Source organism: Rosa chinensis, chromosome 2, assembly GCF_002994745.2.
Source record: "Rosa chinensis cultivar Old Blush chromosome 2, RchiOBHm-V2, whole genome shotgun sequence".
In the NCBI taxonomy this organism is placed as follows: Eukaryota; Viridiplantae; Streptophyta; class Magnoliopsida; order Rosales; family Rosaceae; genus Rosa; species Rosa chinensis.
This window is the reverse complement of record NC_037089.1, coordinates 28,171,509-28,192,275: the sequence shown is the minus strand read 5'-3', so window position 1 is coordinate 28,192,275 and position 20,767 is coordinate 28,171,509. Positions and strand designations below refer to the sequence as shown.

The window sequence follows — 20,767 nt, the reverse complement described above, 5'->3', positions numbered from 1 at the left end:
GCCTGATTGATTGCCTGTTTAGACATAAAGTCAGTAAATTTTCAATTAGAAATTGAAGATATAAATATTTATTATCCAAATCCAATGTTGTTACACTCAGCCCAGTCGAGTGGACGAGCTGCGTGTATCCTCACGTAACAAGAAAATGATGGAAATGACGAAGCTCATGTTTGTAAATAGACCTGTAAATGGACCGGATTTGGATCGAATCGACCTAAATCCAAATCCGTTTACTTAAAAAACAAAATTTGATCCAAACCCGCTTAGTTAACCCGGTGGATCATTGATAGCTCGATCCAAATCCATATCTGTTTACCAAATAGCCACCCTCAAGTATAAGGGCCAAGTTATAGTGTGGGGATTATGAGGGGATATCATACCTAAGGGATTGAAAAACCCACTCTAGCTAAGGAAAACCTAAAAGATGCTAGATGAATATGCAAATGTACAAATTACAAACAAGGGATCACAAGTAAACCAAAGTTCATGGTGATTATATGCAAGATGGGGTAGTGTTTTGATTTTAGTTTTGGAAATGATTTGATTCGGAAATAGCTAAATGAATACTTGAAATGTAAACTAGCTTAAGCTAAATTAGATGTAATAAAATGGATGAGAGTTAGGACTTAAGGTTTTCACATCTAGCCTTTCTTGCAAACAATGATGCTTCAACAATGAATGATGCCATTTTTAATTATCCAATTTCTCTCCTTGCATCCCTCTCAGGTATGACAAGAGACATGCTCCTTTGATGATATCAAGCAACCCCTCTCGGGTGTAGTACTTAACTACTTAAGTCATGCATTTCAATCCGGTTAGGTATCTAATGCATTTACCTAAGTGCATAAAGCTTGGAGATGAAGAAATTATGCAAACTAACCAAGCTTATCTCTAAGTGATTGTAGTTCACAACCCTAACATGCACATATGATATGCTATCATGCTTCAAACAACCAAGGTTAATCAAGCCTTAATTATTTCTCATGTCATGGCAAATATTCATACCCAAATTGATTAAGTTTAAGTATAAACACTCAACTCTTGAACTAGCATGTTAAGGCGCTAAAGAAAAGTGCATCAAACATAATATTTACATCAAAGTCATACAAGATTGGCTAGGGTTTTCAATCCTAGCCCAACAAACTAACTACTCACTCATAATCAAATACATAAGCTCCAACATGTTTATGAAAATCAAACTAAAAAATAGGGATAGAGAAGTGACTAGTGATGATCAAATTGAGAATGGTGTAGATGAACTCATGGAGGTTTTGTCATGGTGATGATGATTCCTCAAGTGATGCTAGACTCCTCTCCTTCTTCTTCAAAGATTGATGATGGAATATGAGAAGTAGAAATGGTCAAGTTGTGAAATGGTGGAATGGTGAAGCTTGATGTATACGAAATAGAATGGGTAGATGGAAAAGATGATGACTTTGGTGGTGGTGGTGGTATTAGATGTTATGGATTGATGGTGGTGGTGATGGAGGTTTTGTGGAGGAGATGATAGTGGATTGTAGAGAATATAGAGAGAAAAAGATGTAATGAAGTGATATATGGGTGATGCCTTAAGAGTTTGATGAAGGGATGCTTATATAGAGAAGAGAGACAGGAGTAAAATGATGAATGGAAGCAAAAGGGAGCAGCTCAAGCAACAAAGAAGCATGGAGGTAGAATATGAGAGTGGTAATAGATCCTAAAAACAAAGGAAAGGGGTATGGAAGAGATGGAGTAAAAAGAGGGAAGTAATGATGAGCTATTAGAGTGTAGAGTAGAAAAATATGACTTAGGAGAAGAGAGGAGCAGCTAGCTCTCTTTATTGTGCATGGGAATCATGAATTTGTAGAATGTTGGGGTCGTTTTGGCTCACCAAAGTCAATGACAAAGATGGAGAGAACTCTATGCACCATGCTTATTATCCAAATGATAATATGATGGATTAATCTTGTCATAATCTTGTAGGATTCTTATATAACTCTCCTTAAGAATTGTAGCAACAAAATCCTTTCAAAAATGCACAACAAATCCGTCCAAAATAGATTCTCGGCCAAGTTACCCTTATTCGATCAACTAGGATTCATTTTCTGCTTCCAAAATTTCATTCAATTGAATCTTCACCAAGACTTTGGAATTGGCCTTCGACTTCTTCATACCAAATATTCCTTGATAAGTTTAGATCATGATGGTAAAATTTCAGAGCTTATTTCACCGTATTTCAGCCGGAATTGCTGCCGGAATCCATACAGGTCCGATGTTACAGTTTTCATCTTTTAGTCAGGAACTTGAACCAATCTTTTGAAGGCCTTTCACTCCGAATTAACTCTTGAACTCTTCATAAGAAATGATCCTTAGGATGTCTAGAATAGATCTGGAAAGTTTCAACTCATTTGGAGTTCGTTTGATCAGGCTGCCAACCCTCCTTCCTTGTCTAGCTCGCGTTCTTCTAGCCAGAGTAAGAAAATGTGCTAAGGTTGACTTTTTAGTTCATTTCCATGCTTCTCCATCATTTCCTAGTATAATAAGGAAAACATAATAAATAAATATAGATAAACACAAAGGTTAGTAAAATTATAAGATTAGGGGAATAATGGAATTAGATTAGTCTACATTAAATTGGGCTTTAGAACAAGTAATTTCCATCTTTTAGGACACAAATATGTATATGAATTATGATCCAACAGTATCCGCCGGATTAACAGATACCCGATCCGCTAATAATTTCAAATATTTGAGAAACAGTATCCAACAGGATCGGGTATTCGTTAATCCGACCCGTTTATAATTTCAAATATTTTAAAATTTTAAATAGTAATATTAAATTTACATCATGATACCTCATAAGATATTAATAAAATATTAAAACAACATGAAAAGTATTACCAAAACTAGAATTACAATATCAAAATTCTTAATGCTTCTTGGAATCTTTGGTGATGGACTGTTCCTTAGATTTCTGCAAAAAAATTGTATTTAGAAATTCTTCATATTTTCTATTTTCTATTTTAAAAAAATAATAATATATTTATAAAAAATAATATTTTATTATTACGAAAATGGGTTGGATCATTAATGGATCGGATCGACCTAAATCCGTATTTGATCCGTTAAATAAACAGGTTAACGGATTCGGATCATTAATGGATCAATGGATCAAAATAACCAAGGATCTAGAGCGGGTCCAGATCAAAATCCGATCTATTTATAGGTCTATTTGTAAAGCTACAACAGCATACAATATATGTATGTATGTGTGTGTGTGTGTGTATTTATGTACGTGGGTAACATTAATGTGTACGTACTACTTCCGATAGGTCAAATCATTCATAACTTTTTGCCAATCTTATTAGTTGTTTCTCAGCTGCATGAAGTTGAAAATTAAAGAAGATCAACTAGCTGCCAAATATGCTGTTTTCTTCGTTAGGTCTCATAAAAGACGTATGAATCATAGAGGAACATGACATTTCCAGTCAATAGAACTCACTGAACGTGCCTGCTTAATGTCTTGTGATTTTCTCAGTATCTATAACTTGGTGTATAGCAGAACACCAAATTAACGAGTCCTCGCCATCAATGAATAATAGACAAGAAAGGCAAGGGAACCTATAGTGACCTAGATATTAAGTTCATGTCACCGAGGAGGATATTATCGCCATCGACGTGCATTTCTTGTATCCACAAAACCGAAAAGGTTTACAGGAAAGAAAGGACACAATTTGCTACAGCAATACAATAATAGTTATTTTCATCACCCTCTTAATTTTTTGAAAATGGGGGTTTGGAACCCAGCCTAACTAGGAGGCTCAGCCCCACGCCCGTTATTTATATTATTAAATAAGTTTTGCTGCATTGAGGGGGATCTAATACCTGAACCTTGAGCAAGCATAATTGTGTTACAATTATCCTCATAGAGAACATCCTCTATGAAAGTAGGAGCCTCATCTAAACGAAAATCCACAACATGATCTAAACTAGCAAAGTGAGCCAATCTATTTACTACACTATTTGCTTCACGAAAAATGTGTCGAATTTCAATCCAATCAAAACTTCACATGAAAATTCTACAATCATCTAAAATTCGACTAACCTCGGAGTTGTCCTCCATTTGTTTGTGGCACCTTCCTTATTTATTGTTGGTAGAAATTTTCAAGTAATTGATAGGTCGTATAAGAGAAGAGGTTGTCGGTTGTATTTTCATTTTCAGTTGGCCAAAACCAGAAAATTTATAATCTTCTAATTCTCAGTTAATTGTTCATCAGCAAGCAGAGCAGACATTGTGAAATTACGGTTTTTCCCTCCATTCTTTGCTTAATTGCGGTTTGCTGTTTGGCCTGGGTATAAAAGGCGCTGAGGTGACAGAAGCGATCCTCTTTCCCTTTCTTCATGCTTGGCTAATCTCTGTGTTTCTGTTGTTGATAGAGTGAAAGAGAGGGAGAGAATTACAGAGAATAGGTGCTGTGAATTGTGATCGTGTTTGTTTTCCTTTTATGGTTTGTTTCGATGGACGCGACCTTTTTTCTTTCTCCTCGTTTTTGACTCAGCTCTGCATTCTTGGGAGAGAGTTGCAGAGAATAGGTTCTGCATGTTGTGATCGTGTTTGTTTTCTTTCCATTTAGGGTTTGTTTGTTCCTTGCACGTCACTGATTTGGGTTTTTAGTGATGCAGGAGTTCATGTTAGTAATGAGAGGGAAGACGAAGATTGGAATTAGATCGAGGAAAGCAAGAGAGTACTTTCTTTGGCGGTTTTGTTTTGTTGGCGATTTCGGGTTTGTTGGAAACTCAGGTGCATATGATTTGCTTCAATGGATTAATGTTTTCTTTCACTTTTCTACCTGTTGTAATCGGTGTTTGTTTTGTTTTTGTTGGTTCAAGGAGCTATTGGGCTCATTGTCGCGATCTTCTGTCTCTCTCTCTCTCTTTCTCTTCGTTTTTGGCGGGTTCTTCACATGTAGAGGTATGTAGTTGTTGGGTTTTTTGTTCTCTTTTTTTCCACCATTTGTTCCATTCAATTGTATTACAAGGTTTCAATTTACAGATTCTCAAAATTAGTTTTCATGCATTGACAACTACTCTGCTGAAAAGTTGGATTGTTTTTTTTTTTGGCTGATTGTTTGCATTTGCTAGGGATGTAAATGGACGGGAATGGGAGGTGGCAGTATTGCTTTTTCCTCAAACTTTTGCACTGTTGTTCTTTCTTTTCGTTGTAGCTCCTAATTGAAATTGGTGTCAAGAAAAACCCTTTCATGTATAGTAATTACTTGATTATTGTTCCACTTTATCCCTTCCAGATAGGAATTTTGAATATTTTGACTACAAATATAGTATAAAATAGACAGATAACAAAAGAATATGAAGTTGGGAGTCATGACCATTTTCAATATTTTGGAAGCCTCATTGGTTCCGTTTTCAATATAAAGGTTCCTCTAAATTTTTTACTGTTGTTCTTTGTTTTCGTTGGATTTCTCATTTATCACACCAAGATATGTACCTTTATGTATTAGTGAATTATTATATGAAGAACAAACATTAATCAAACTCTAATCCCACTGGTTAGATACAAATCTATGCCTCTTTAACACAATCTAACATAATTGAATATCTGTATGTGCTGTCTATAGATCATGGGAAGATGTACATGAACCTCAGTAGTCATTTATTTAGAATTTAGATAGATTCAATGAATGCAGGTACTACATGGTTTTGCCCTTCACAATTAATCAATCAAATGATTTCAAACAGAATATTGTGATAATGATATGTTTAAGATCACACGTTTTATTAATGTGTCTCTCATTTCTATAAACATTGAAATTGTTGTTTAGTTTGTTTTGTATTAAATCATGGCATAGAAATATCGAACTATTTTGTATTCATGATTGGTATGGTTATTTTTTATGTGTTCTTGGGTGGTCTGTTTGAGTATGATCACATTTGTTGTTTTAATTTTGGGTAATTTGAGAACTTTGGCTTTCAGGTCTTTGGATTTTTTTTTTGGGTGTTTTTATTTGCAGGTACCAAATTTTTTTTTTTTTTGGCATTCTTTATTTTTGATTCCAAATGCAACATTTTGCTGTTTCTTCCCTGCAGGGATATATATTTTCACACAACAACTGACCTTTAAAAGATTAGGTAATCAAGATACTCTTTTTCGTTTTTATGAACTAAAGTTTGGCTTCCTATATATAATGTAATAAACTCAAAGCTGTTTTTGGCATTTCAATTTTGCGATTTCTGTCGGGTACTTCTAGTAAAATAACACTATTGCAGCTGGAAGGCTTGCTGACCGAAGGGAGCACATCAAGACTTCGGTTAGTAAATGTTTCCCTTGATATATTAAATGAATGACATGACCAAATTGAATTTGGTGCTGCATATTCACCTTCTTGCCTTTGCAATAGTTTACATTATTCTTTGGCTATACAAAATATTGTACTTGATGTATAGTAATAATCCCCCAGAATCTCCTACACTGCTTTAATTTTTCAGGTAAAATGTTGCATTTGGAAAAGGAAAAAATGGACTGAAATATCATGTCACTTTTTGTGTAAATAGAAATGGAGGCAGCAACTTTTTGGACAACGTCCATAGCTAATCATCACTAGGCTAACAATCTCTCAGCAACTGATGTCACTTTTGATATAGTCACTAGATTAGCCTATAAGTAGATCACTGTATTTTGGAGAAGCTGTTTTAATAGCATTTGTAATGTATATTTGAACATTACCAGAACATCTATATTATTGGTAATGTTAGCTCCTGATATAGAACATGAATGAATATATTTTTGAGAATCTGTTTTAACAGCAGTTGTATTATATATATGAACTAAATTTTCTATCTTTCAAAACTTGCACAGTCCGTTCCAAAACCCGCAGCAACGCGCGGGCATTTATGCTAGTTATATTGATGTTATAGCAAACTCTCGATACCGTGGTCTTCACGTGGGATGGGGTTAGGGGCGGGACCAAGGCTATGTTTGGTAGGGCTGGGCTTTTCAGAAAAGCTGGCTTCTGCTTATTTCTGAGAATAAGTGGCTGAAAAGCAAAACTGCTGAGTGTTTGGTAAACTGGCTTTTTATAAGAGATGTCAGTGGCAGAAGCAGTGGCAAAGTGTTTGGTAAATCAAACTGGCTTGTGCTTTTTGTTTGTGGAATGACCAAATTAGACATGAGAGATTATTTTGCCTTAATTGTATACAAAACAATGTTGTTCAAATGCTCTTGTTATTATTTTTAATCTTTATTATGTCCTTATTAATTTTTGTTAACTTTCAATTTTTATAAATCATGATGACTATATGATTAATATTGGACAATTTTAAAAATAACTTATACAAATATATTAGTAACACTAATAACAATTGGTTTCTGGTTCGCATCAAGTAACCACAAAAAATATCATAACATATTCAAATGTTCATGTTATTACGCGCCTACGTATTCTTCAGCTATTATAGCAAATTTCTGAAGTTGTGGGATTTTAGAAAATCATTTAGAGGAAAAGAAATTACTATGGTGCAATCCTTGCCATCCATAATTCCATAGATTCATCACAACCGTCAGATATTAAGTAGAAGAGGCCTATATAACTGCTGGACCACGTTAGAACGATCAGGAGACGCGAGAGAGAACCAGAGTTCTCTGACCCGAACTGCAACCCGCGACCCGATCACGTGACCCGACCGGAAATCCCTCCTCCGGCCACCTCTTCTCGGCGGACCACCGGAAATAGCCTCGTATCGCTGTCGCCTATGTCCCTGCGGTCTCGGATCGTACATGCATCAACGGTGAATGGAGAATCGACGACTGGAAGCTCCGAGACTTCTTCGGCGATTTCCGGCGACTCCGGCCACCTTCTGGGCTACATTTGGTATGAAATCTCATCTCCTCGTTATACTCTGCAAGCCTGTACAATTAGATTTTGAATTTGATCGAGTTTTAACAATTTTGTTTCTGGGTTCCTCTCGGCTTCGATGCCGTCACCGACGCCGGCGACTTCCTCGGCCTTTTTGGGCTTCATTTCTTGCTCGGCTACACCTACAGGCCAACAACCAAGAAGCTGGTTGAGTTGCTGGCGTGAAGATCATCCGTTCGTCACCATTCCAGTCTCAGCAGTGAGTTCTTGGAACTGAGTTTGGGTCAATTGGGGTCAATTTCTGGTTTAAACGGCGTCTGTGATCAGAGGGAGATCGAGAGATTGATGCAGCATCTAGATATCAATCGAGCGACTTCCTCACCAGGATGCGTTCTGTAGTAAAGAGAGGATGAAGAAAAGTTGGCTTCCCTGAAATTGGGGGAGGATGTGGGTTCAGGTCATGATGTGATGGTGTTTGGCTCGATTGCTCTGTGCTTGGGGTTTTCGTCATGAGAGGCTGAGGCGGCGTTAGAGGGAGAGTGAGGAGGCGTCTGTGATGAGAGCCCGACGGCGTCAGAGGGAGAGTGGAGATGGGATAGAGATTAAAATGTTGTGCGGCCTCTGATCTCATCTCGAAGGCTTGATGGCAATCTGTAATTGCCTCTCCCAAGGGAGGATAGAATCTGTCATTTTGAAACATTCATTTAGCTACAGTAAGTACCGCTACAGTAACTGCTGGCTTCTGAAAGCTGGGGTCAGGCAGCTTCTCCTTTTCACGAGAAGCTACGGTGGCTTTTCGAATAAGCTGAGCATAAGTCAGCTAACCAAACGCATAGTCCTCTTGTGCCCCTGCTAAAAAGCCCGCCCCCCACCACCCCCCCCCCAAACAAAAACATAGCCCAAGTATGGAAGTCCAACAAATAATGTAAAGAGAGATGCCATTATATTGTAAAAAGGCTGTGTCTCTCTCTCTCTCTCTGATATAAGAATCTGTCGATGCACCTTTTTTCGAACCACTTGAAAGAATCCATAAGAAACCCGCTTCCATCGGTTTCTTCTTTCTTCTGAGTTTGCTGAATTGTTGGGTGGGTTCTGCACTTCTGCCGACACAGAGTGGGAACTGGGAAGAAACAAAAGAAGAAATTGAGAGGGTTCTGCCGCCTCCTCTCTGTTCTTTCTTACGAATTGCCCCTGCCTCCTCTTTTGCGTAATTACCCAGTCCAGGTGTTGGTAGCCTATCGAACGAAAGGTGAGAGAGAGGCGGAGAGCGACAGAGGAAGCCTCTGTTTCTTTCTCTTTTCTTCTGCAGCTTTCAAGTTTTGACCTGCTTAACCAAAACAGAGCTCGCAGCGATGAAGACCGAAACGACGGCATTTCAAATCGACCTGGTTTTTCCCATCGCTGTTGACTTTCATCATCAATTCCCTCCAACCCTTCTTCAAGGTTTGTTTGATTTTTTTTTTTGTTTATTGTTTTGATTTTTGTATGGTACTGGGTTTTGTGGGTTGTTGCTTCCCAGAACTTATATAAAAATGGTTACTGAACTCAAAGTTCATAGCTTCCAAGCTTAATCTACAACTACGGCACTGGGTTTTAGTTTTTTTCCCTCAATTTTTGTCAAAGTTTGGATTTTCATCAATATGAATTGTTTGAATAGTAGGGTATTGGTTTTGGATAGGATTTTGATATTGAAATTGATACTCTGCTCATAGGCTAGCATATAGGCTCTGCACCATTGAAAATGTCTGGAGGATTGGGTAATTAGTGAAGGAATGTATTGCAAGAGGTAGTGAGTTAGTTCAAGCTATTGCGAATAATCTTTTCAATTTGCCTTCGAATAGGGACTCTTTGCTTTCAATCTTTTCAATCCAAAGAGCTGGTAGGAGGCAGAGGCAAAAACGTCTGGCCACTTTAATTGCATTATATACTGGAGCTCACTGTAACTACTGAGTTCTGATATGAGTGTTCTTTGTTATATGGTCAAATAATGGGTCACAAACACCCTTAAGTAAACCAAGTGTTGTTGTTGAAGTAAAAACAATTTTCAGTAGAATAGGATTTCCAGTCAATTGTGAATTTGTGATTGGGTTTATGTTTTGAATTTTCGGACACCTATGAAGTTTTCTAATTGAGAGGAAAGTCTTTTTAGAGATTTAATTTCGGTCTCCAAAATCATTGAATCGATGTGCAGGGATTCAGAAAGGTTGATCCAAACTGGTGGGAGTTTGCAAACGAGTGGTTCCTAAGGGGCAGACACATTTATTGAGAAATGTTGTGAGGAGAAAACGCAACAATAACTTTCCCTCTCAGAATTGATGTTCTGGATTTCTGGTATGTGTTTTGATTTGGGAAAGAACATTTGTTGGTTTTTTGCTTAATACATTTTCCTATTGAAGAAAATTGTTACTGATGCGAAAGATTTGTATGTTTGATTCAGTTTCGCGGTTGGACCTGATTCTCAAGTTTGCAGCTTTAAAATCCCAAAAGCCAGAAGAGATTTAGGGCTTGACATAGTTTAAAAACCATGGGAGAAGATGACGTGTACACAAAAGATTGGAGGGTTGAATCCATTCCAGATGAGTTTCTCAAATTTTGATTTGTTTTTAGTCTTTCCCCATTCTCTTCTTTTTACTAAAACCTGTCTTCTTACTAAAAACATGTCTTCATTTGTTTGTGTACAGCTCCTTGCATTCTCTGGCTCATGCCTACTTAACAGTAATCGACCCAGATGATTTATATGATCTGTTACATATGCCAATGTAATTCATACGTGATCTGTATGATATAGTATTGTGTAATGATTACATCAGTTTAAATGGTTAGTTGTAGTTGGAGTAACCGTATCGGAAGTGCTTAGTGAGGGTGCACTTACTATTCTTAGTTTCTTATTCTTTCCTGTTGTTAGAATTGTACTTAATTATCTCAATTATTTCTGCACGATCAAATTGATTTTCCATGGTGATGTCTACTCAATGTTAATGATCTGTATGTCTTATCAACTTCACGTTGTTCAGTACATAATTTTTGTAGCTCTGTTTATTTGAATCAGTCATGTAGTGTTTCTAAACTGTAATACATTGCCCTAAAAAGGTTCTTCCCTTTTCCTTTCCAGTTTTAACAGTGTGATTACCCAGTTCTGAAGCTTGAACCTAATATGTTACAAACATTACCCAACTTCCCATAACGATTATGAGTTAGTGTTTGCATTGCATTATTGATATGTGGCTTCAGTTGCTTGCCTGTGGAGGTTAATTTCATGGTATTGTTAAGAGGTTGGTTGTTCCTCTTGGAAAATTGGTTTATGGAGTGATTCATGGTCTTGGTTCGAAAATTGTTCTTATTTTTTCTTCATTTTGGCTCATGGTACTATCAGAATAGGTCTACAACTATTTGTAAATATTCTTCTGATATTAGCTGTTCTTGAGTTTGTAGTGCTACTTTCTGCACTTGTACATTTTGGTTTAATGAGAATAGCTTATCAGAATGGTGAGTATATATTTTAGACCACTCAGTTCACTCTAAGACCAATTTAGATTTATTATCCTCATATCTATATAATTTCCTACGCAAATGCAGGTTTTTGATATTGAAGTTGATGAGTTTTGGTCTGTAGGGATAAGTGGAACAACTAAGCTTCATTACTAGAAAAGTAGAAAGAAAATACTTTTGATTCTAATCTTGAAGCCTATGAGCATGTTACAATCAACGAATCCACGAATCTTTTAAGATAGCAAAAAGTTTCAAATCTGTTTGTTGCAATATATGTAAAGCTTCATCCTTTATTTTTTTGGTAGGTTTTGGGATTTGGTTTGTTCATACCTAAGAAGATAAACAAACTGTAATTAACTATTTCAAGGTGATTTGTATATTTCCTTCTCTTTTTTATTTTACAGTTATTGCATCTTTTGCATGATCAAGTTAACTGGGATTTTGTATGTACAGTCCATGGATTTGCAGATGAGTCTTCAGTTGAAGATGCATTTGAGTCTGCCAATGAATTAGGTCAGTGGTAAATCCCCATTGTAGAAACTTGATACCAGCTTGGTTAAAATACCAGGTGTTTGCTTAATTTTTCTCTTTACAAGCTTGTTTAAAATACCAGCTTTTGTAATATGTTTATAACATTTTGAATTAATGTTTCCTAGCTTATAATTGTGATTATATTACGTACATCATGAGTTGAGGAAAAAAAAAATTTAACCCGCAGCATCGCGCGTGAGCACTTTCCAGTAAATTCAAATCAGGTGACCCCTTGATGGCCCTCCGTTGTTCGCTAGCTTACACTACCTAGTTTAACTCCCAACTTTCTTTTCTTTTTGATGTTCATTTCTTTTGGAAAATTGATGTTCATTTCTAATATTGTAAATTAGCAATTACTGTTAGACAATAATATTCGACTTATGACTTGTTTCAAACATGTATGTCGAAAAAACATGCATGTCTTTCGACCTGCATTGCCTACATTTATGTGCTTGCAATACGATGAGCCCCACTATTCAATAAACAATAAGTACTGTAAGACTCCCAATATCATGAAAGGATCGAAGAACAACATGGATTATTTGTTTCAATGAAAAGCAAAGAAACTGTTAAACAAGGACATCAGACATCATACAAAAACATTATTGTTGTCGGAGACGATAAGTAGGAATGGCTAGTAGATGTTTGGCCCTTGGAACTGTTAGACCAAACTCCTCAGTCATGTCCAACTCATTTGGCAACATATTATCCGGAAGTTTCCAATTAAAGCAATGCATAAGTTGCGCCACCACCAGAAGGACCACAGTTAGCCCTAGATGCATTCCAGGGCAACCTCTTCGGCCAGAACCAAACGGAAGGAGTTGGAAGTCCCGTCCACGGAGATCTATATTACTACCGGCAAACCTTTCCGGTATGAACTTGTCTGGATCAGTCCAAGCACTAGGGTCTCTCCCAACTGCCCAAACATTTACGATGACGCGCGATTTTTGGGGTATGTGGAAGCCGTTAACAATGCAGTCTTCAATGGCTGCATGGGGGATCAACAATGGAGCAACTGGATGTAGCCTCATGTTTTCCTTCAACACCATGTTCAAGTACTCTAACTTCTCCAAGTCTGATTCATCCACCATTCTCTCCATGCCTACTACATCTTCTAACTCTTTCTGGACTTTCTTCATCACCCGAGGGTGCCTAATGAGTTCGGAAAGTGTCCACTCAATTGCCGTTGCTGACGTGTCCATTGCACCGGCAACCATGTCCTGCGAGGAAATTAGTTTGCAGACTTGTGTTACTTATTACATATGGCATAAATGAAGATACATCAAAATAGGCACTAATGATATCCTCTTAATTTCAGGCTAAAGTAGTGAAGTGTACGTTTGGTTATCCACATATTTTAAGTTCTACTGGACTAATAGTTAGCATTAACCCTACGGTCGAGTTCCAACTACAAATCCCATTCCCACAGTATCAGTAATTATCACAAAAAAAATATATTAAAAAAAATAAATAAATGTGTCACTAGATGAGTGATAGCATTGATTAATTGATAGTCTATGCAACAGATATAACATGTTAAATATACTACTAGACTCTATGATAATTGATATATAAACGCAAGACTTACCAGAATTATGGCTTTGATATTGGAGCGTTCAATTTTGTACTCAGATTCTTGCGATCCCATGAAACCCAACATGACATCGACAAAGTCTTTGGTCCTTTCTGGATCATCCTGAGATTCGATGTGCTCGTCAATTATCTTCTCAAAAAAGTCACCAAACACCTTGCTAACAGCCTTCATTCGCTTTGTTAAACCCTGGAGGTCAAATGGAGCAAGAAAAGGAAGGTAATCTCCAAAGTTGGGGGTGCCTGCTAGATGCATACCCTCTTGAATCCAAGCCTGGAAACCCTTCTCATCAAATTCCTTATCCATGTACTTCTTTCCAAACACCATTCGGCACGTCATGTCTGCATTGAGAGACGAAACCTTGGCGCTGAGATCAACCGTAGCATGATCGTGGGAAGCCTCTCGGATGAAGTTAATGAAAAGATCAAGCTCTTCTTTCCTCATGGACTTGAAAGAATTGATTTTATGGTTGCTGAGTAATTCAAGGGTGCACATCTTGCGAATGGTGCGCCAATAAGACCCATACTCGGCATAGGATAAGTTCCTTTGGCCATAAGAAATGTGCTTTGCAGCTTCATGCGGTGGCCTAGTGGCAAAAGCTAGGTCGTGCGTTTTAAGAAACAACTCAGCCGCTTGAGGGGATGAGACAACAATGGTAGGCACCAGGCCTAAGCGCAGGTGCATGATGTCACCGTGCTTTTGGGCTAGTCGGTGAAGATCGACATGAGGGAACTCCCCTAACATGAGGAGGTTTCCGAGAATAGGAAACCCTCTTGGACCCGGAGGTAATTTTTTGATCTTCTTGTTATTGCTTTTGGAAATCCATGCTTGCAGTACATAAACAATAGCAAGCAAGCCAATTGCCCAAATCCAACCCATGGATAGCTAATCTACACAACTATGGTCAATGAGCTAGCTAGTATGCTCAAAATGGTCAAGCAGTTTAAATATAGAGTATTGATTCATCAAACTTCCGAGTATTTATAAAAGCAATTTGGTGTCTCACTACTTATATGGTTCTTAGTCATAATTCTGTCATGTTTCAGAAGTTGTAGTTACAATTTCTATGACTTGTTTTTTAGTCTTTGTCAAATAACTACATGAATTGGTTCGAGCAGCAAGTGCCACCTCTCACAATAGGATCTTTAAGGACTTATCCAAAGGACTGAAGACGAAGTAAAAGACACACTTCTAGTTAAGATCAATGCAAGATGTCAAGTTTACTATTGTTACTGCACTTCATGAAACAGAAACTTGATATAGTAATTGAACCAAAATATTGATAGATATGGGACGAGAATTATTTTTAGTTGTTTATGAGTTTCTTGTCACAAGCTAAGTGTAAACTAATACTAAACGTCTAAACTGAAGTGGTTATCGAGGAAGCGTGACATTAACAATAGACAATCACTAACTAATCTTTGTTTCCTTTGTGATAAGTGAAGAACAACTTATATTTGGATGAATGAAAGATCCAAGCACTTTAAAATATAGGGTCGATCCGTTTTATGATAGCATTATTGGAATTAGGCCGGCATATATGATATGACAGAGAACTCTAAATATTCCCCTACTTCTTTCTAGGCCTACATGGATAATTTTCATTTATCCACCAAACAAACAATTTTCAACTCACTCGATGGGAATGAATCAACTTTGTTTAACTTGATTCGCAAGGGATACAGTATGAAAACCAAAGAACAAAAATGAAAAAAAGAGTGATTGTGTACCAAAAAAAAAAGATGTTGATGAATGGTCAAAATTGATCATACTCCATGGAACTCAGAGAATGCCGTAGTGTCCCTTAATTTCGAGGCAAAACCGAAAGTTCCTGGCTACATGTCAATCATAAGAAAGTAGACATCAAAATGGAGTATACAACTAATTGCTGTATACTCTGTCTATGCTTTGGTTTTTAGTCAAAGTAGCTATTCAGAGATGTAGGATTATAGGGTTTCATTGGCTAACTTATATAAGGAACAAAATTAGCAAATGAAAAAAAAAAAGGAACATTAAGATGAAAGTTATAGGAGACAAAGAGTCCACTAGACGGTGGAAGCACTAATCTAAAACTAATTACAATAAAGGCTTGAAGCTATTACAGTATAAAGATGAGGAACGTAAGTTTGAGGGATAGAGCTAAATTCCCAAAGGTATTAGAGAGACGAGAGAATGTTTTAGGTATTACAGTGATCGTTATCACAGTTCTATGAGCATAAACAAACAAATCTTGATTGGCAAGTAGCATACTGTTGACTTCCATCCTGATCAACTGTCACTTGGGAGCAATTTGAAGCCAGTCATCCCTCTTCTGACTCTGCACATCAGCCCATAAATTAGAAAGAAACCAAAGACATGAGAAAGAAACCAAGGAGATGAAATTTTCTAGTTTAAGGGACATTATACCGTCCCATACATAACATTAGTCCCCATACATTTCACATCTGCAAGGTACATGCACCATGATGTCCTATAGGGCGTAACAGTAAACTGGAAATTCAAAACGCAATTAAAAATTGATTCTTGACAAGCTGGCAACTTGCATATTTGCAGTGCTGATATCAGAAACAGAGAGGATAGAGATACTCTATTGGAAGAGATTCATACCATTTATGGCTTCCATATCATCTTCCTTGTAAACACCAAGGGGCGATCCATGGACAGATAAAAGGGTCTCCCCAGGCTTTGGGAGCCTTCGCGTTTTGGGTGTGACCCCAATAGATAGCCTCAGGCTACTAACCTGCAGTATAAACCACAGTTTACTAAATGACTGGAATATCTAGTCAAAGAAACATTAATCAACGGGCTCTTTTTCTTAAAAGTTTATTTAACGATGCCAGAGAACAACAGTATGACAATCGGTAACGTATCTGTTATGTAATCTAGTCACAATACCAAACCAGTCGAGAGCCACAAGCAATGAACATAAGCTAAGGGCCATCAGAGTTGCACAGCATAAAAGTGAGTCCACACTAAAGATTAACAAATGTCCAAACACTTTAAGAAAAAGAGGAAACAAACATAATGGAACCGAGTTGAGACCAACAGTCCCCTACCAAAGAAAAAAAAGCCTTCTCAATATTGACTAGTGAAGATATGATCATTAGACTGTTCAGCACTCTAGATGTGATTACAAAATAATTCCTCATTTTCTTTGTGAAGCATTGAACAATGGTTAAGGCTATCAGGGTTACACAACAAGACAGAGTCCACAATTAGATTAACAAATGTCTGACAGAGAGAAAAAGAGGACACAGATCAATCCTATCCATTATGGAACTGAATTGAGACCAAAAATCCCCCAGCCCAAAAAACATTCATAAATAAATATACTGTAGCAAATTATCCCTTTCAGTCGTGAAGAATAGCAAAGAGGGAGCTATCTTAAGAGTTTTGAAGTAACTGAAGCCCCAAACAAAACCCAAAATTTGGCCTTATCCAACCTTCCTCCATCCCGAACCCACTAAAATTTCCACACACACACACACAACTTCTTTCCATCCATCTGTCCTACAGAATGGCCAACCCACGGCATCCCAACAAAGATTTACCTTTTGTTTCACCATTAAATCCATGTTTTTCTTTTCACACACAAAGCAACCCTCTGAACAGATTCAACGACAGCTTCATTGCCTACTGGAAATGAAGAAGGATGCAATCAGATGATTCCCATCATTTTTACATACGATGCACCAGTGAGGAGAAAATTCTCAAAATCATCTTTTCTGAACTCTGAAGCATTTCACCCAAATGAATCTTTGCATCTGCAACCAGATAACCAACCTAGCTCGCAAATTGCTAAGCATCAAAAATTTGCTGGGAGACATAGGATCCTGAAGCATCCAGCATCCATCTCGAATCTGGTGTAGCAGGCATGAACATAACATGTTCCAGTAAACTTAGCAAAGAGCATCATTCCCAATCTCAGTGCCGCTCATAGTTCTCCCCAAATCTCATCCCAGGCAACAAGAAGTACACCACATGAGGGTACAATCACCAATACTTATAAGTTAAAATAAGCAGGCGTAATAAACTAGCTGTCAGAATGATATCGCCAAACAAAAAATACTCCCGGAACCCTCTGCCTAGGACCAACGGCAACCTGCATAATTGAATAGATCTTCATACCTTGAGAAATACCTGAGGTTCCTACTGGAACCTCTTCCTGCTAAAGAAGCATCCCAACCATCTGCTTTGCTGCCCTCCACAACGTTCATAGACTCTCTCATTCTATTTTCTAACTGATTTGCTACACCAATCGGATTGTGAACAAGGACAACTAGTAAGCAGACAAGGTACGTAACACTGCTTGAACACTATTTTTTTTTTCTTCTTTTTTTTCTTTCGGAAAGCTTGAACACAATTTAACCTCCCTCCCAAAGAAGAACGCCTTTTTCCAACCCATTCCACCACCGGGTCCCAAAAAGGTTTAGATCTCAGATTACTAATCCCAAATATTTTCAAGGGACAAAATCTCACCTGGGAGATAATTTTTCTTGTTCATGTAAATTCACTGGAGCAAGAGATTACTTGTCATTGTTAGCCGTCAGCACTAATGCAAATCAGCTTAAAACTTCTTGTAGGTCCTAAAGATAGATAGTAATGGCATATACACTTTTGGAACTAAAGAAAATCAGATTAAGACTCCTTATAGGTCCTAAAGATAGATAGTAATAGCATATACACATTTGGAACTAAAGCAAACCACCAAGTTGTTTAGGCCTTCTGCTTGTTCCAAGGTACAAAAAAAAAAAAAAAAAAAAAAAAATGCTAACTAAAAGAGACTACATGCCGAAAAAAACCAAATTAAGTGCAGCTCAATTAAAATCAGATTTGGAAAAGAAGCTACAAACCCCGGGAGTTTGGAGAGAATCATGCTGCCCTAGCATCTGAGTATCAAATGGCTCCTCTAAAACCTACAACACAAATATCATTGAGGTAAATTTAACAGGAATACATATATGTATATGTATACACACACATGTGTTGTGTGTGGTTTTGTGTATGATGATGGATGTATGTATATATTTATCTATGCATGTAGTGTGTGTGTGTGTGTGTTATCTAATCAAAGTGAAGCGCCTTCTAAGATCACCAAGTCTTCAGAAAGCATGTTACTATGAATTTATAGCATGATAATAAAATATAAACATATAAAAATGCAATTGAGAAAGTTGATTTCCTTGAGAGACAGATTGAAACCCCTATAATTGACACCAGAAACTTACAAAATCTCTGATCTGCAGATTATCACCACCCAAAAACCTTGATCTCTCTGCCACCAATCAACTCAATCGTGAGATATAAGCAATACAAGAATAATGAGGGGTGCAAATTTATTACTCTAATTCTAGCACTCCATGCCTGAACATAAGAATTTGCTAATACCTGCTTTACTAGAAAACTCAAAGCCACCCAAAGTTTGGCAACCAGAATGAGCCATAGAGAACTGGTTAAGAAGAGATAAATGTAAATCAGTTCCATCATTCATGGATACTTTGCCATCGTCACCAATCCACTCAAGTTCTAGATGTCCATTTTCTTCATTTTTTACAAATTTCAAATTCGGAAAATTTTCTTTAAAAAATTGCAAAACAGGTGTTTGCCGCTGCTCCTTGGTGCAATACGAGCGAAGCAAACGCAATTTGGTCAGCACGTGTTCAATCTCCACGTCACTAATAGCCTTAACGGCAGAAATTCGTCGCTCAACTGCTAGAAAGAAACAAACAATAGAAGCATCTTGTCAGCGCAACCAGTAATCACTAGAGCTTCACTATAACTCAGTAACTGAAATTTGGGTTTGAATTCTGAACTTAGAGTTATTAAATTCAAATGCACATAAAATTGCTTATAGAAGCAAAATTTAGGCGCAGGATGATAGATATGAGATTAGAAAGTCACAACTTGATGATTGACAGACAACGAAAAAGAAAAGGCATCTCATCAAAACTGACCCTTATTACAATTAGCACCATTTTTTCTATCAAGGTTGACGAAAATCTGCCAATAGACACACAAAAACAGCACAAGAAGTCTCAAAGTGAAATTATACCATCTGGGTCCGTAAACTGATCTTCCTGCCTCTCATTCTGGGGCTCAATTTCCTCAGCGACTTTCTGTACAGTTTTCTTACCTCTTTTTCTTCCCATGTGAACTGTCAATTCGCTATTACACCCAACAAGAAAATCAAAAATCAGCTGTAAAATTCACACACAATTCTCAAACTCTTTGCTACCACAAATACAAAATACTCAAACTTTTCGGTATAATTCACAATCAGAAACACCCAATTATGATATTATGAGCAATGCCCAACAACCCAATAAGCATACTCCTAAAAATTCAAGGAAAAAGAAAAAACCCCTCAATTTCAAGAACTGAATGTGAATCAAAACTAGGGTTTTGGTGATGAGTAACACGAATTGGAAATTAAAAGATTGACAATTTAGAAAAAGAGAAGTGAGCACATACCTAATGGGTAATGATGGAAAGGGCGAATTGTGGTTTAGGTGAACAGAGAGAGAGAATTTGGAGCGGACTGACTGAGAGAGACGAAGAGTGGAGAAGAAAGAGAGAGGAGCTTTTTGGGTCTGTGCCGTTATATTGGTTTACTAAATCAACGGCCAGATCTCGATCACAGAAACAAAGAAGCGGCAACTTCGATTTTGAAATAACTGACAAGAGTTCGTAGTGGACGTTTGGATTGGTGACGTGGAGACTTTTGCATATGTTTTTTTTGAAGAGGACTTTTGCATATGTTGGAGATTAGGATATCCTACCATATTTTGCTGGAAAAAATCATTTAAAGAAGCATGGTATGTTCTAGAGGCTAAACTAGAGTACAATAAAAAAAAAAGTTCTGTGTTGCGTTTTATAGTGTATTTTGGAAGAGCTGTAAGGCCAACGATGATCAAATTAGAGTACAATAACAAAAAAAGTTCTGTGTTGCGTTTTATAGTGTATTTTGGAAGAGCTGTAAGGCCAACGATGATCAAACTAGAGTACAATAAAATAAAAAAAAGTTATGTGTTGCGTTTTATAGTGTATTTTGGAAGAGTTGTAAGGCCAACAATGATCTAAAAGTCATCGTTGTCACTGGCCTATACTTGAGTTTGAATTGGAGGGGAATGAGAGGAAAAAATTGAAGAGTTAGGTTGCGATGAAAATTCATGGATAATCAATTGATGCAATTGTCACTGGTTGGTGACAGTTAGATTAATATACACATTCTTTTAACACACGTTTTGAACCTCTAAAACAATTCAACGATAATGAAATTTGATACACACAAACTCTCTCTCTCTCT

At 37.2% G+C, this 20,767-nt stretch overlaps 2 protein-coding genes and 2 long non-coding RNA genes across 9 annotated transcripts; 2 read left to right on the top strand and 2 right to left on the bottom strand.

The window, feature by feature from the left end:
- Positions 1-4,254: 4,254 nt before the first annotated feature.
- On the top strand, positions 4,255-6,671 carry LOC121051387. The gene is made up of 3 exons (XR_005805558.1): positions 4,255-4,780; positions 4,870-4,951; positions 6,085-6,671. It is a non-coding gene; the product is annotated as an uncharacterized LOC121051387 (long non-coding RNA).
- Positions 6,672-8,754: 2,083 nt separating this feature from the next.
- LOC112190104 lies at positions 8,755-12,265 on the top strand. 4 transcript variants are annotated; one of them, XR_005806878.1, is made up of 5 exons: positions 8,756-9,293; positions 10,042-10,181; positions 10,288-11,706; positions 11,793-11,852; positions 12,058-12,265. It is a non-coding gene; the product is annotated as an uncharacterized LOC112190104 (long non-coding RNA). The 4 variants fall into 4 exon arrangements; XR_005806876.1 differs by having other exon boundaries at positions 8,755-9,293; positions 10,288-11,852; XR_005806877.1 differs by having other exon boundaries at positions 11,793-12,265.
- A 126-nt stretch (positions 12,266-12,391) lies between these two features.
- LOC112190103 (cytochrome P450 71AU50) lies at positions 12,392-14,340 on the bottom strand. Its single transcript, XM_024329529.2, has 2 exons — positions 13,459-14,340; positions 12,392-13,090 (listed from the first exon to the last, which is right to left on the bottom strand). Exons 1-2 carry the CDS (start codon positions 14,338-14,340, stop codon positions 12,473-12,475), a joined length of 1,500 nt encoding a protein of 499 aa, XP_024185297.1. The 3' UTR covers positions 12,392-12,472.
- Positions 14,341-15,492: 1,152 nt separating this feature from the next.
- LOC112185819 lies at positions 15,493-20,380 on the bottom strand. Of its 3 annotated transcripts, none has more exons than XM_024324131.2 (7): positions 19,933-20,369; positions 19,514-19,626; positions 18,850-19,173; positions 18,690-18,736; positions 18,315-18,377; positions 16,069-16,201; positions 15,493-15,778 (listed from the first exon to the last, which is right to left on the bottom strand). In XM_024324131.2, exons 2-7 carry the CDS (start codon positions 19,608-19,610, stop codon positions 15,762-15,764), a joined length of 681 nt encoding a protein of 226 aa, XP_024179899.1. In that variant the 5' UTR covers positions 19,611-19,626; positions 19,933-20,369; the 3' UTR covers positions 15,493-15,761. The 3 variants fall into 3 exon arrangements, with proteins under 3 accessions (XP_024179899.1, XP_024179897.1, XP_024179900.1); XM_024324129.2 differs by lacking the exon at positions 15,493-15,778 and adding an exon at positions 15,823-15,951 and having other exon boundaries at positions 19,933-20,380; XM_024324132.2 differs by lacking the exon at positions 15,493-15,778 and adding an exon at positions 15,917-15,951 and having other exon boundaries at positions 18,850-19,170; positions 19,933-20,370.
- Between the last annotated feature and the right edge of the window lie 387 nt (positions 20,381-20,767).

Bases quoted from the DNA above. Each gene is read 5' to 3' on its own strand.
- LOC112190103 (XM_024329529.2), bottom strand. From the start codon at position 14,340: ATGGGTTGGATTTGGGCAATTGGCTTGCTTGCTATTGTTTATGTACTG. The intron at 13,091-13,458 runs GTAAGTCTTGCG...ATTTCCTCGCAG, and splicing joins ATATCAAAGCCATAATTCTG to GACATGGTTGCCGGTGCAAT.
- LOC112185819 (XM_024324129.2), bottom strand. From the start codon at position 19,610: ATGGGAAGAAAAAGAGGTAAGAAAACTGTACAGAAAGTCGCTGAGGAA. The intron at 19,174-19,513 runs GTATAATTTCAC...GTTTCTTTCTAG, and splicing joins TCAGTTTACGGACCCAGATG to CAGTTGAGCGACGAATTTCT. The intron at 18,378-18,689 runs GTAAGTTTCTGG...TTTGTGTTGTAG, and splicing joins ATCTGCAGATCAGAGATTTT to GTTTTAGAGGAGCCATTTGA.